The sequence below is a fragment of the Cupressus sempervirens genome, chromosome 9 (assembly GCF_028749045.1).
Source record: "Cupressus sempervirens isolate cs-2001-9-10 chromosome 9, ASM2874904v1, whole genome shotgun sequence".
Taxonomy (NCBI): Eukaryota; Viridiplantae; Streptophyta; class Pinopsida; order Cupressales; family Cupressaceae; genus Cupressus; species Cupressus sempervirens.
Window position 1 is genome coordinate 576,930,301 of NC_143126.1, and position 15,337 is coordinate 576,945,637.

At 34.7% G+C, this 15,337-nt stretch overlaps 1 protein-coding gene across 1 annotated transcript in view; it reads right to left on the reverse strand.

Annotated features, from left to right (window-relative positions):
• Nucleotides 1–3,501: 3,501 nt before the first annotated feature.
• The window catches only part of ETFALPHA (electron transfer flavoprotein alpha), a 196,103-nt gene continuing 184,267 nt past the window's right edge, over nucleotides 3,502–15,337 (reverse strand). The window contains exon 8 of the mRNA XM_089801189.1: nucleotides 3,502–3,777. Coding sequence (XP_089657315.1) covers nucleotides 3,700–3,777 — 78 coding nt within the window. The 3' untranslated portion in view covers nucleotides 3,502–3,699. The remainder of the gene's footprint in view (nucleotides 3,778–15,337) is intronic.

Consider the following 15,337-nt stretch of genomic DNA (forward strand, 5'->3'; position numbering starts at 1 on the left):
GTTTTATTTTTATTATTATCTAATTTTAAATTGAATTCTGTTATTTTATTATTATTTTATTATTAATTCTTTTTTAGAAGGGGACATTACAATGTATCTTTCGTAGAAATTGCTTGTCCTCAAGCAATGCAAAACTTAATGTATATGGCATCCTGTTATGTCACTCCAGATTCCAAACAAGCAATCTTGTGATCTTTCATGTCATAAGATTTTGTTTCCTTTTCTAGATTGTGATGATATATGGCTCATCCATAACTTCGAAAATGTTTTTTTCTATACGAGTGTTACTATCCTCTTCATATGCTTCTCATTTGAACTAGAGTTATCTATCCATGTATTTCCAAATAAATGCTTTTGCCATTATCATTATTTTGACATGTAATATGCTTACTTTTTCCCATAGATATCTTGCATCCTTACAACTCTCATAGTGTCTTATTCTTATAACTATTTGGTTTATCATTTAGATTATATTTTCTCCATCATAGATTTGCATTCATTATTTTCTAGAGGATGGCAAGATTATACTTTGATACCATTGTAATGTCCCCACTTCTAGCTTAGGGATCAAATGCTAGAGCCTATAACAAATCATTAGTACATGACAAAATATATTTAAAAGCCTAAAATTTATTAGAAATGATGAACTAATTAATCATCAATCCAAATACTAACCGCTGGGAACCCCTCCTAATCCTTCGAGAGGAACTCTTCTCAAATTACGTAACCCTCTAATGAGAATTACTTCTCAATTAGGAAATCGTCATATGGAGAATGTCCTCCTTAAGGCCTTTTTGGGATCTTTGATTACTCTTTGCAACACTACTTGGTAGAGATCCCACCTCTAACCAAGTCTCTCTATCTCTGACATATGCACATGTTTAACCACTACAATATATATTGTCTCTAGAGATTCGAATGAAGCTCTCCCTGGATTCCCTTTGAGTTCTCCTTTGGAGAAACTCAACATTCAAAATGAATGTCCTTCAAGTCTCTAACTTAACTGAGAGAATCTTGACATCCATTTGAATGTCCTCTATCAAAATCTTCATGATCTCTATGAGAACTATGAAACTCTTATTGTAATTTTAGTTGTGAATTTCTCCTAATATGTAAAAATACCTCTGATTCTCTTTGATCTCATATTGTATTGATACACTCAGAATTATATATTACTCCCTTTAATTATTTAAACTCTTTCCTTTCTCATACCAATTCTATGTAATGTCCAATTCTATGTAATGTGCCCTCGTTAGGAATACCTTGAAACCTCTTAATTTCGTATAATTAAGGTCCCAATTTTGCTTTTCCATCTCTAACCCAATTGATATATGCAAAGTAATTTGCTATACTTATATATCACTATCATAATCAATGTATGGTCCAACGAGTACTTAATGTATTCTTAGTAATACTCTTATCAATTAGATGTCACGGGGTTTCAAATATATATATAAATTTGATATTCAGTAAGATTTATAAAATGTTCCGTCTCTTATGACATATGAGCTTATTATATTGCACTATATAAGGATGCTATCCATAACAACCTGTTCGCTTTATCTGTGTACTTTGATCACTAATATCTTCTTGTGTGTAATTTAGCTTAATCAATATGAAAAGACAACTTTTAGGTTTAGAAAGACCTTGTGTTTGTATTAATGATTGCCCGATATGCTTGATTTAATAGTAGTGATTCTATAGGACTTTCCAATCAGAATTCTTTCTGAAATAATTGATGATACAATTCAGCACAGTCTAGTCCGTAGCATTGGTAAGTGTGTACTGAAGGCCAAAGAGTCTTCTACGAAGTTATACAACTACACAAAGGATATGACATGGGAAATTAGAAATATCTGACGATCTTGGCAGTTTGGAATGGATGAAGCACCCTATGATTATTCAGCGCTGACTATCCCAATTTTGCTTGGGTCACGGATTATGTCCTTCCTGTAATATTCTCCTTGATTTGGAATGTATATATTTATTTTCTGATTTGTGGTCTCTCATATTTGATGTCTTGACTGCCCCTTCTGGCTGGACGATAATGGTCTATCTCAGATTATTGTGTATATTTCTTTGTTCTCCTTTAATCATTTGTAATTTATTTGGTGGCTAGTGTTTTGTTTGGTAGCTGTAACTTATCGTAGGCCAGTTACTTCCTTAGTTTCGTTGTTATATTGCCTTCTCTGCTTGAAGATATGTTATTACCCTATCTCCTCGTCTATATTCGAAGTGCAGTTTTATATATGGACAGAAGAGATGAATTTGGATGTATATCTTTGCAGTAATGAAGCTGCCGTCAAGGATGAATAAGTTCTGTAGCAAGAGCAGGGTCAAACAAGTTGAGATAACAATTAATACCCTCCCCTCAATGAATTTCAAATGGTTTCTTATGTCTTGATCTTGGGGTGAGAGGTCACTATAAATTTGAATCGCATCCTTTAGTTATTAGTCATAAATCGGTTTATTTGTTATTACCATCTTTCATTGTGGATATTATTTAAATATATCATTATTTATGAATTTATATTTTAAAAATTATGTTTTTATTATTATTTAATTTTTATATTGAATTCTGTTATTTTATTATTATTTCTTTATTAAGAAGGGGGCATCACAACCTACAACCTTGGAGTCCATTCCTTTGGAAGCTTGAGTAGCTTAAATAAAGGGAAATAGGGGCCAATGCCTAAAGGGTGAATCCTTATGTAACCTAAATTCTGAGTAGAAAGATGTCTAGCTAGCTACCAAGGAAAGCCTAGAAAGCCTCAAAGGACACGAGACAAAACCATCACAACCATGCCTCAAGCAAAAGGTCCAACAATGTGTCCTGTCAACACTCACCCAGGAAGGATCCTCATCCTTTGAGACTGTGTCTCCATCTCCATTATCCTCATCAAGTTGGAAACCTTTGCCTCTGCCCTACTTTTTGCTCAAAGCCATTAAACATACCTGACATGGTTGCAAATGTGGTTTTTTAAATTAATGTTTTGAATGTCTCAACTTGAAGATTAGTTGGAGGTTGTAGACTTCTTTGTAAGTGTTAATTCACTCTATCCAATTTTTGATAATGTTATATATCAATCAAGAAATGATAATAAGAAACCTATCAAAGAAAAATATATATAACAAGAAATGAAGTTTGTATAACTAAATAAAATTTCAAATGGAAATCTATCGAGTATATAGCTGTTGGCTGATTTATATCAAATATGCAGCTTTAGAGATGGATTTAGCACAGTTTTAAAAACTCCATCAGGAAGCTTTGCGGTGATTCATCTCAAAATGACAAATTTCATTGTGCAAGTTCAAATGAACTAGTTAGGCTTTGAACGATGATTCTGTTTTAAGGTATCTTTCACCATATAGGTAGCGTGCTCCTGTCAAAGGTTAACAATAACAATATACTTACAACACCAAAGTTCTATCCCCAACAGATATTCATAATGAGATCTTGCCATTTTAGAAAAGAGTATACCAATGTTAGATGCTTCAAAAGAAATAAAACTATTACCTTTTATGTATTAGAGTACTTCCTTTTTGATTACCAATTAATGATATTATTTTGATAAATTATTGTCAAAAATCCCATGGTGATTAGGATATGTTTATTTCCCTTATCACTTCTGAATGAATACAAGTTCTCATGTGTAGCAAAAGTAAATATTCTAGAGCAACGAAGAAATGATACGACAGTCATTTTTTTTCTGGAAGCTTTTCTAAGAGTTCTGGAATTGCCTGAAATAGATCTGCCACCAGCCCATAATCTGCAACCTGTAAAATACAAATCATTACAAATAGTAAGTCTACAAATAACCAGCCCAGCCTTCAAATTATAGAAAAGTACAATAAAAATAGTTAATTAAATGTTAATAATCAAAGGAGTCATTCTGAGGATCTCACGTGTAATAGGACCTTCTCGTCAAAAATTTAAGTTTTTTATAAGATCAGTCATATAATTATTTTCAAAGAAAAGCAACAAAGTTCAATGTGCATGATACTAAAATTATCATACCGTATTCATGGATCTCTGCTCCAGTGATAAAACAGAGCACTTATTGCTACAATCAGTTAAGAAAAAATAATGCAAACTTTAAGTCATATGCAACAGTTCATCCCAGATCCAAGGCCAGCATGCCAAGATGATTTGGGTTTCAGCTACTATTATCACCAAGAGTGAAAATTGTAAATGATCCAAAAATAGATCTGTTTCTGTACACTTTGCCATTATTCTGGACAATGGTTGGTTTCATTGAGGTTGGAATATGTATCGTGTCCTCTGCTATCTACTATTATTCATCAACGTTTTTTGCATTTACCTTATTAATTTCATTCTGTAACTGTTTCAAAACTCCACTACAGTGCAACTACATGTGAGTGGCAAAATATAGCAATGTAGTGAGTGCAAAGGGAGAAAAGGGAACTGCTATTTCATGACGAATCCTTTTATATTTAGTAAACTCGAGAGTGGAGCAGATTATAAATAAATAAGTATAGAAAGAGGCCATAGAATAGGCAAGTAGGAAAAGGCCATTATGTAGGTGGCCAAGAAAAGGTGATCTAAAGATGCCTTTTGAGGGAGAGTGAGTACAAAAGCACTATACAGGGAGACCACAGCAGGAAGCAAGCTACAACATCACAGAACAAGAGAATAGAAGATCAGGCATTATGTTTGGAATGTAAAAGAATCAGAGTGCAACAAGGATTTTAGAGATAGAAGCTTCTTTAAGCTTGTTTGCAGTTGATACATTCCTTGCCATTCAGTTGAAAACGAAATCTAACTTGCAATGAATATTTTCTGGCAAACGCTGCCATAACTTTTATCAGCATCATTGATAACTTGATGCTATTTATGCAGAGGCTTGAAGAAATTCATTTGTCATGGTTTCAATGATTTTTATTTTGAGAATCTGTAAAGGCCAGATTATTTCTTTTGGTTGAGTTTATTTCATTCTAATTTTTTTTTATCTATCAAATGAAGGCATTGGTTCTTTGGTTTTATATGGTTGTTTATACATATGATATTATTGTAATACCCACTGTTATATCCTTATTTGTCTCTTCACATATAGATAAAAAAAATTAACTGAAAAATAAAATCGTTCTTACATTTTGCTCGATAGTGCCTTAACTATTTGGAAATGAATTGAGAAGTCTACTCTTGCTTGTGTTCATCCCACATCCAAACCACTGGATTTAAATCACCACCTCTAATGAATTACGAATCAATAATTTTCATCTATTCCTCACACCATAGATTTTGGACCCTTTGGCTCACCCTCAAATGTTTGATTTACACATCTCTGTATTCACCCATTTTGTTATTTTTGGTTCTAGTAGTTTAATTAGATTAGTAATGTTCAAGTGGCAGGCATTATTAGATGTTGGGATAGCCTGGGATATTTGAATATAATAACTGACGCACAGCACTCACTGCAAGTAACCCTGTATCCAAATAGCACTATCAAACTTGTTCCTTTAAGTTTTTGTTGTATTACAGGCATGTGAAATTTTACTTAACTGACAAAATTCTCTGCAAGTAATTCTGTATCCAGATAGCAGTAAAGACTTGTTCCTTGGAGTCAACTGTTATGTTGTAATACAGGAATGTTGAATCCTCAAAGTGAACCATCTAGTGCATACTGGTATTTTCATGTAATAACTGTGTAAGTTAATGTAAGGTTTCGTCTACCTCTCCTAAATCCATTTGAATCCACATAAGCTACACAGTTTAGTATGAGCTTGAATAGGATAAATCAAACCAAAAAAAAATTGCGTTGAAAAAACACAACTACCACAGTTCATTCGTGCATCTCATGGGGCCTGTATTAAGAAATGGTTTAAGAGTACCTATAGATGGGTAGTTTTGACTTTTGCCTACAATAAGCTTGTAATAGATCGAATATCATCACTGCAAGAAGAGGAATATATAAATATATCTATGTACTCATGTATACACAAACACTTAAGCACTAGGAAAATCAATGATTTGGAGCATGCAATTGAGAGTCCCTGAAGCTCTATTTCAAGAATTGAAAGTTTAAATTGCATTATCAGGTCTAATGGAAGGTTTAAGTTGCATTAAATTTTTGCATATCCATGTGCCGCTTCTATTTTATACTTAAATATCTTCTTAGGTAGTTGTAATCATAGTAAAGGATAGGTATGCCATCGTAGTTAGTCCTAATGATCATGAAAAGTTGTATACTTCTCTATTGATTAAAGAGTATACCTTTGTTAGAGCTATTTATTTTGAAACCTTGCTTTGAATTCTACAATGGAGAATGTCTATTACTTGAAATGAGGACTGGTCAAAGTTAGGGATTAATAAAGACTATAACTATAGATTATTTTGAGGTAGACTAATATTGTTTTTATGTTTATATCTATCAGGTTTATACCCAAGATACTACTGAATCTTTGATTCAGTAATGCATGCAAAAACTGGGCTTCGGAGTTGCACTCAAATAATCATTTCTTTTGGAACTACTATTAAACCATATCAAGATTGACATTTAATATGTAGAATCTTGTGAGATTAAATATAAAACCTTGATTGGATCTTAACCAATGAATAGTGTACTATAAATAGTAAATGCACTAATGTATTTTTTTTCCATGACCAACCAAATAATATATATTGGGATTGTTTCACTTAGGGATTACTATGTCAAGTAAGGTTTATAATTAGGACAGAAGATGTCATCAGATTACATGAATAAGGCATTTTAATATTTCAATAGTTGTAAAACATATAGCATACTAATATTAATCATCTGAGGATGATTTTAAGGAATTTACTTATGTCTTTTAATTTGAAATTTTATTGCTTGCTTTTTGTTCTATTTGGGGAATCATGTAGTCTATTAGTTTACAAACATCACATGGCTTGTGGTACAAGCACGTGCGCACACACACACGCACACATACATTACACTTTATGATTTTATACTTAGCTTACAACTGATATTGTTATATTTAGTTTGATAGGCATTGATCTCTTACACATTAGTATCTCATTGGTATAATCATTTTGGCTTAGCTGCTATTGTTTTACCTAGATATATAGTTATCATTTGATTTAATCATATTTATCATGTTTTTATCATCCTTCTTCATTGTGGAAATACCGATTATAATTATTTTTATCGATTAAGTTGTTATAATTCTAAATATTCTTAGATACATAGATATCTATAACCTTGGTTATCAATGTTTCTCGTAGTTATCCTATTGGAGAGTCTTTGGTTAGTGAGCTATTATCATTTTGATCAAATTGATAAGTTCATAGTTACACCGCCCTAGGGGACAGGGGGACAAGTTTCCAAGAGGGGGGCTAGAGAGGCCTCAAATTGGGGGATGGAAGGGGAGTGTATATACTATATACTATACATGTGGTACTTAAAATTCTAGTTATAAAAAGATGTATGACAATATAAGACATAAAGATGTAAGTTTTAAAATACTAATTTTCAAAATTTTAAATACTTAAACATCTCATTGTGATTGAACATTGAACATGAAACTAGAACATTGAACATTGAATTGAACTATAGATATTAGAATTTTAAATACTCAAATCATAAAATAGTAATAATCATAAATATTGAATTTTCAAAAGTATATCTCATCAATCATCATAATTACATTGAGTGACATAATATCAATATCATATTCGATGTTCATATTTCAAAACAAGTGCAAACAATATAATCAAAATGCTAAGGAATAAAATGTAGCGAAGGAAGCCTCTAATCATCCTTCAGGATATGAGCAAGATCGTCATCATCGGAACTATCACACTCTCCAAGGTCAAGGGCTGCGAAAGGAACATCAACCAACCTTGCATCTATAGTATCCTCATCATCATCAATCTATGATGGCTCCTTTGGCTCTACATCCCATCTTTTTGTAAGGCTCTCCTTGTACACACATTTTGTGATTAGTAATATGCAAAATAATATGTACAGCCACTAGCTTCTCTACTCTCTGAGAGATAAACTTGTTCCTCTTAAGTGTAATCTCCCCATTTTTGGCGAGCTCCTGCAATTGATTGAGTTAGTTCATTATAGCGACCCTTGTGGGCTGACAGGGTGATTTGGGGATCTCGGTTGTGGACTTACTATTTCTAGTAAGTCTAATTCGGGCATTTGCCATATTTGGCAATGCAAATGGTGGCATTGGTAGTTGGTCATCACCTGCATCGGATGAGGCTATTTGTTGCGTGAGCTCATGTTTATTAATTAATTATCAAAGTTTATATATAATGACATTATTATTATTTTCTATAAAGTGATGTGTTGGTGAAGCTTCTTAAGTGGAGTTTCATTTAAGAAACAAATTCCTTTGGGGGATTATAAATATGAGCTCATCGTGAAGATAAAAGCGCATGTTTATTTGACTGATTATTTTCTTTTGTTGCCTGTGAAGAGTTTTTAGGTTTGATGATTTATGCGCCCTTGCTGAAGTATAAGGGTTTATATCTGAGAAGTACATTTGAATCACTGTTGAGATATAGTGATTTCATTATATTCTGAACGTTTGTTGAATCTCCTTTAGAAGTGATATTCTATCACTGGGAGTTATTGTCTGGAGTTTTGGTTACATTACCTGTTGCAAGTTGAGGAGTTCAATTTGCAATTCTGAGAATTATCAATTAAGATTGTAAAGCATCCAACTCACTTGCTGCTGAGGGTTCGATTTATTTGGTAGAGGTTGTGATTGCTGTTGAGTCACCTGCATCTCTGCTAAGATGACTCGACCTGACTTTTGGAAGGTTTTTGTTCATAATACAGGGCAGCATTTGGAATTTCTCTTGCTGCATTAAGTTTAAAGGCCAGTGTACAGGCCTGCGCACAGACTTACAGAGAGCCTGTGATCATGTTTGAGGGGCTGTGAATCAGTTTACAAGGCTTGCACGGAGGTTTAGAAGACCTGCGGTTGGTGTTTTTGAGGACCACCTTGGAGTTGGGTGTTGGCACCCTTCATTCTGGGAGCTGCATTTAGTACTGAGGTGGCCATTGGGGAATTTATGAACATCGTGGTGAAACTAGATGCCCATTGTGAATATGTTTATCAGGTTCACAGTCTGATTTAAAAGTAATTGCTTAATGTTCAGCAAATATTGTGTGTTTTGGCAATAAATGTCGTGGAAAATGTTCAATTCATAGCATATTAGTATCTCAGATTTTGTAGTTGCAGCATAAGAATAAAGATACAGTAAAGTATTTGTCCAACTCTTGTAACTGTAGTTCTTGGCATATTATTTGCAAGGACTTTAGAGATGGGATATTATTATCATTGCATATATCTAATCTATTTGTAAAGCCCACAAGATTACAATATGAATTGAACTGATATGAGAGTATGCTTGCCAAATGTTTGACAAGAATCATGACCTTCACGATCTTACGTTCAATCCCCTTTTCGTATCAGCGGAGAGTCCCTTACATTTCTTACTGCCTTATGCTTATCAGCTTACCGTAAGATTGGAAACACTATCTGCAATATCATCTTCAAACCGCGAACTTATGCCTGGCAGTCTAGAACCATCTTTGTAACATCGACAATGTGTATTTCAACGTTTACGATCTTACACTTCAAAGGTACCCATAGCATCATAGCTTCTTTCTTGCTGCCTTATGATCTCACGCTAACAGCTACACAAGCCTCCATCGTAACCCCGAGAGCTTTTCTTCTAACTGTTGTCTTAACCTTCCGACCATACGCTAACTGTTATCTTCATTCACCATAGCCTTGGAGGCTCTAACATCAGCTTCACATCAGTCTTATGCCCATATGCTTGACTCTTTATCGTGGCATCAAGATCCTTCTTATTTCATCCTCCAATCTTATGCTTTGCCTTGTCTTGTAGCTGTGGAAGACTTTAATGAGATGTGTTCAATTCTGCTACGCTTATGTGCTAGGCCCCACATCGTAAGATTGTAACACCATATAACCTTAAAACTTTACACCTTATGATCTCCCACTTCTGATCTTTGCGTATGGTCGAGACTCTATAGAAATACATTTGTGTTGTTGCGCTGCTCCTTTCATCATAAGATCATAACACTTGCCGACTTTCATAAGAAAACTCACGATGCTACACTCAACATGAGCGTAAGATCAAAACCCAAGTAAAATAATTCTACGCCTTTACGCTTGCGTTGGATATCATAACATCAGGAGACCCAACAACTACCACTTACGATCTTGTGCTAAACCTTGTTTCGTAACATCGGGAGACTGAAAACCTTAGACTTACGGCTCCAGGCTAAAACCCTAATCATAAGACCGTAAAGAGACAAGGAAAGTTTGAAAATTGAATGCAATCTCCCGCTAGACACAAAACCTAGGGCTAGAACCAACCCGATCATGGAATAACAAAATTTTCACTGGTTAATGTATGGGACATAAGTCTTAGAACATTAGGATGATCCTAAGTTAGGGCAAAAAATTTGAAATGGGTTAGGGCATAAACATGCTAGGTTAGGGTTTTTATGAGAAAATTGACAACAATATATGAGAAACCCTAACTACACAATACTCTTCATGACATTTTCACAATATATTTTTCAGAATTTTAGCTCAGTGAAAATGTAGGCTATCACTTCCGAAGCTCCTAGACAGTGTATGTGAAGTGTAGTGGTTGCAAATATACATTTGCACATCTCTAACATCCCTAATCACTCCTTTAATCTAGTCAATCTTTCTCATGTCTTTAAGTGCATTGTTCATGGTATACACAACATAGAATCCACCAAATATGTCTATATGCTAACTCAATAAGCCTCCCTACAACTCTACACACAGATGTTGCACCAATCACCATTTAGATCACATTTTGTGGCCCAATCTCCTCTACAGTTGTTTGAAGAATGACAAACTGAAAACCAACATCCTCTTAACGCCCTGAACAATCAAAAGCCCTGAAAAAGAATGCACCATATAAGCATGTAACTATAACATTGGTGAATGGATGGTCCCTAATGTTCGTCCACCCATCCATGATAATGTTGCATCTTGAGTCCTCCCAAACTACCCTCATGGTCTCCATCGTTTACCAATCTTGGCATACTCATTATCCAAGATTGTGGTCCTCAATTTGTGCTCATGTGGTGGCACAATTGATGATCCTCCCACCTTTGCAACCTTTTGCATCATCTCCTTATAATAAGGAGATTGAGATACATGAAGTGGTATGCCATTCGAAAAAAAGAGTCCACCAATGGATTCCTCTATCTCCTCTTTTATGTGCACATTAAATAAATCTGCTATGGGGTTAATTTCAGTTGTCACCTTTTGTTCCCCCTTGCTCGGTTATGCATCAGCCATAGCACTAAAAGCAGGAGGTCCAAAGGTTGCCCCTTTAAATGATGATGCTCTCACCTGCGATCTAGGACTAGGAATACATGGCTGCCCCTATAATTGCTGCCCATATGATTGTTGAATACATTGAATCTATTTACTACCAGATAAGGTAGTAGACATTTCAATCCCCAAGTCTACTGGAATGCCCCAAATCTTGCTAAATTCATTTCTATAATGTAAATTTTTACCAGCCTTCAAAAACTCACATGCTCCCACACTTTTCCTATCCAAAAGAGGAAGTGTGCATTCGCTCTAGTGATGCTACCAAACCATTCTATACCACATATGTTGCATTTCCACTTCCTTGTGCCACTACCCAAACTATCTAGGTGATTTTGCATCATATTTACCCCTAGCCCACTTTGTTAGGAGCATACTGTAGATGGTGGACCAAATGGCCAATTATCTACAGATTTAGATTCAGTTTGCTCATCCTATCATTGCTCACATCAGTGTGCCCAGGTTCATATTCTTGTCTAATGTGAGAATGAGTTTTCAGTTCCATCTCATCATTACTATGACTTGATTCATGAATGTGGGAACTCATTATGACACTACATTTCACCAAATGAAAAAAAATACATGGTTTCTACCTATGCCCTTCTTAAAAATAACATAACCTTAAGTAAAAACTAAAAATTTAAGCAACAAGAAAATACAACTAAAACAACGACAATCTACTTCAACCTAAAAATGAAATTCAAATAACTATAACAAAATGAAACAAAAAGAAATATAAAACTAAAATCAATGAAAAATCAGTGAGAAACCCTACCTTTTTCTTGAAAAATCTATTCAATAAGATGTTCAATCTTCCTCCTCTTCTTCTTGCTCTTTCTCACTCCTCTTTGACTTGCAATCGCTCTTTTCACTCTCACAAGCGCCTTTTTCTCGATTCTTTACTCTTCCTCATCTTGTTGTTGCAAATAATAAGAAACCCAAAATGAATGCAAGCAATATAACATAAGTAATGGGCCCCACATGGCCTAGGGTTAGAAAACGTCCAATAGGATATAATAAATAATTTATTTTTTAAAACAACCTTTATTTTCTTTGCCTGGATAGGAGATGTCTGGTCATCTCTTGTAGGAGTTGTGGGATGCGTTTATTGCCCCTAATCTTTTCGGGGGATGTCGGGAAGGCATTCATTTGGCGGTGGCACTAGAGATGCTAGAACAATATCCCCTCGTCCCTAGTGCATCCCCATCTCAGAGACGTAGGGATTTGGGTGGGGGAAGCATTCCCCATGTTACTATGAATTAGTTGTTCTAGTAATCCTAGTTATCATTGTTATCGTGAGGTTAACCTTTGTTTATAGTCCTTGATATCAATTGTAAAGTCGTTATCATTTGAAAGAATTGATCTTTATTACATAATACTTCAATATCGTAAATTATGGATTTCATAATATCCCCAATGGATATTATTCCCCAAGTTTCTCAAGTAAATTTCAAAAATAAATATAAACAAATAATTTATACAATAGATGTCAGATTATCACACATTAACACCAAAATACTCTGATAAAGACTATAATCTCAAAAATATTATTGCATTTTAATCTTTAGTAGTACAATCACAATAATCCAATCTCAGTTTCACAAATAACAAGATTGGATACTAGAAAAGAACTTGAAACACAATATGAACTCTGTCGCAAATCCACCCCAAAGATGAATTGGGTTTCCGTTCAATGCACCAAAAAGCTTGTAGGTTTCTGTCCTTAGGCTTCAAAAATTGTAATATCCCCAACTAATAGTTTCTGAAATTAATCTCGTAAACAGATTTTGAATACAACAGATGATTCATATAATTTAAAACCCACAAATGACCATTAAAATACTCATTTAAAATGCCACAAAACCTATTATTGCATTATAAAACAGCAATACGATAACATACAAAGAAATTCAATCTTACAAACAGCATTAACAGTCGGATTGGAAATACAAAGAATAGAACTTGTAACTCCAATGTGAGTTAACCACCAATCTGGAACCGGGTTGATGCCTGATCCAATGAGAAGACCCTAAAGGTTTCCATTCTCATGCACTGAAATGGAAAGCCAAGCTTTCCTTTTTCTTAAAGAGAAATCTTAAAATAACTCCAAAATCCAAGCATGCCCAAAATGACTGGGACCTCCTCTTTTAATGTTCAATTGTGACTCCTTAGATTCCCATTCTATCTTTCCTCCTATTGCCCCTTCGTCACCTTTTATCCTTATTAATTACAAAAGACTATTTAAATAGTTTTAATTTAACCCCAAGTCATTTTCAATTATTTTATAAGTTGGGCTGGTAATTTTCTAAAGTCCCCCAAAAGGGACATTATAGTCCTCTAGGTATCTCTATAGCCCAATCTGAAAACACATTCTACCACACTACAAAGCAAGGTGCCCAAGTGCAACTCATCCATCAACCAGATCCCTAGATCCCATGCCAATCTATGAAGTAGTGTTGTGTTTGTAGGTTGCGCAACACTGATCATAACTGGATCAAAACTCAAATGTGATGTACACAACAAAATCCTCAAAATGTCGCAAATACATCCAGTCAATACCCTAATCTCAAACCATATTTTCAATACAATCCTAGGAAGAGCAATGAATGTTTAACAACCAATCATCCTGGATCAACGAATTGAACAGACAAATCACCCAATGAAAATCACGAATATGCATGAAGTTCGACTCAAATCCACCACATATTGTTGTCATAAACCAGAGCAGCAATACTATTGATGGCGTTGCTATCATTGTACTCATGTACTAGAAGGGTAACCATCTCATAAGGTGTGTGTTTCAAGGTGAGGTATCTCCACAAATCAATCTACAACTCGCTAAACTCTAGAGGTTGAACCAAATCTGGAAAAATAGTAGAAGACCAAACATAGAGCCCACTGATAGTTGGAATGTGCATAAAGATACAATCACCAACTAGTAAATACATAGCTGAGATCTCATGAAGACTGGGTGATATATCTCTAGGTAATCGATAGAATCTATCAGCACACATTAAGGGCAGTTTGGGATGTTCAGTGTTACCATAAGTACCAACACTCAAATCAACATCTCCATCAATGAAATGAATACCATCAAGTGAAATCTCTAAGTCATTTTCACTTGTTTCATCTCTATCCATGTGCCATTGTGTAGATATATAAGTGCTTTCATAAAAATCAAAATTCTCATGGTTGTCTTCATGCTAATCAATCCTCTCGCTGTCATCAATGTCAATATCATCAACTCCTACATCTACATGCTGAGCCAAGGTGAGTGTGCCAAATTTAATTTTTGATCAAGCTCAACAATCTGATTTTTTGCCTCTTGAAATGTTGCTAAGGAAGCCTCTAGGATGTCCTTAGAATTCATAAGCTCGCAAGAAAGGATGTCCACTTCTTCTTCCTTCTTCTTTAAGGCCTCGGAGTAAATCTTTGCGAGATTGAGAAGATGATCACAATCTGACAGAAGTCATGGATAGTTTTCTTTTATTGTTTTTATCACTTCCTTTATCACAAGTAAATGTGAGAACTCCTCTTCGAGTCCCTTTTATCTTCTCTCTAATTGATCCTTCCAACCATCTCATATGTGTTATCAAGATGTGATAAAGTTGCAATAATCTTATCCTCGGTTACTTTCATTTGACTTTCCAAATAAGGTGACCCAGTAGGTGTATGAGATAAGTCAAATGTGCATGAGGTGGGAGAAATTGTGTCACCATATATATCCATATCATCAATGTCATCTTTTATACTTAGTTGTGACAAAGGATTAGGGGCAGCATCGTATTCAAAAATAAATTCATCAAAAGAAGAATCCATACCATGTGTAGAGACTCATAGGTCTGAATCAGTGTCAGCGTCATCACTCTCAAAAGGTGTTGAGTCTTCAGTATTGGCTGATTGGACAATCTTCTCCAATATGTTATCAACAAGTCCATCAAGAGCACTAGTATCAACAGCCCCA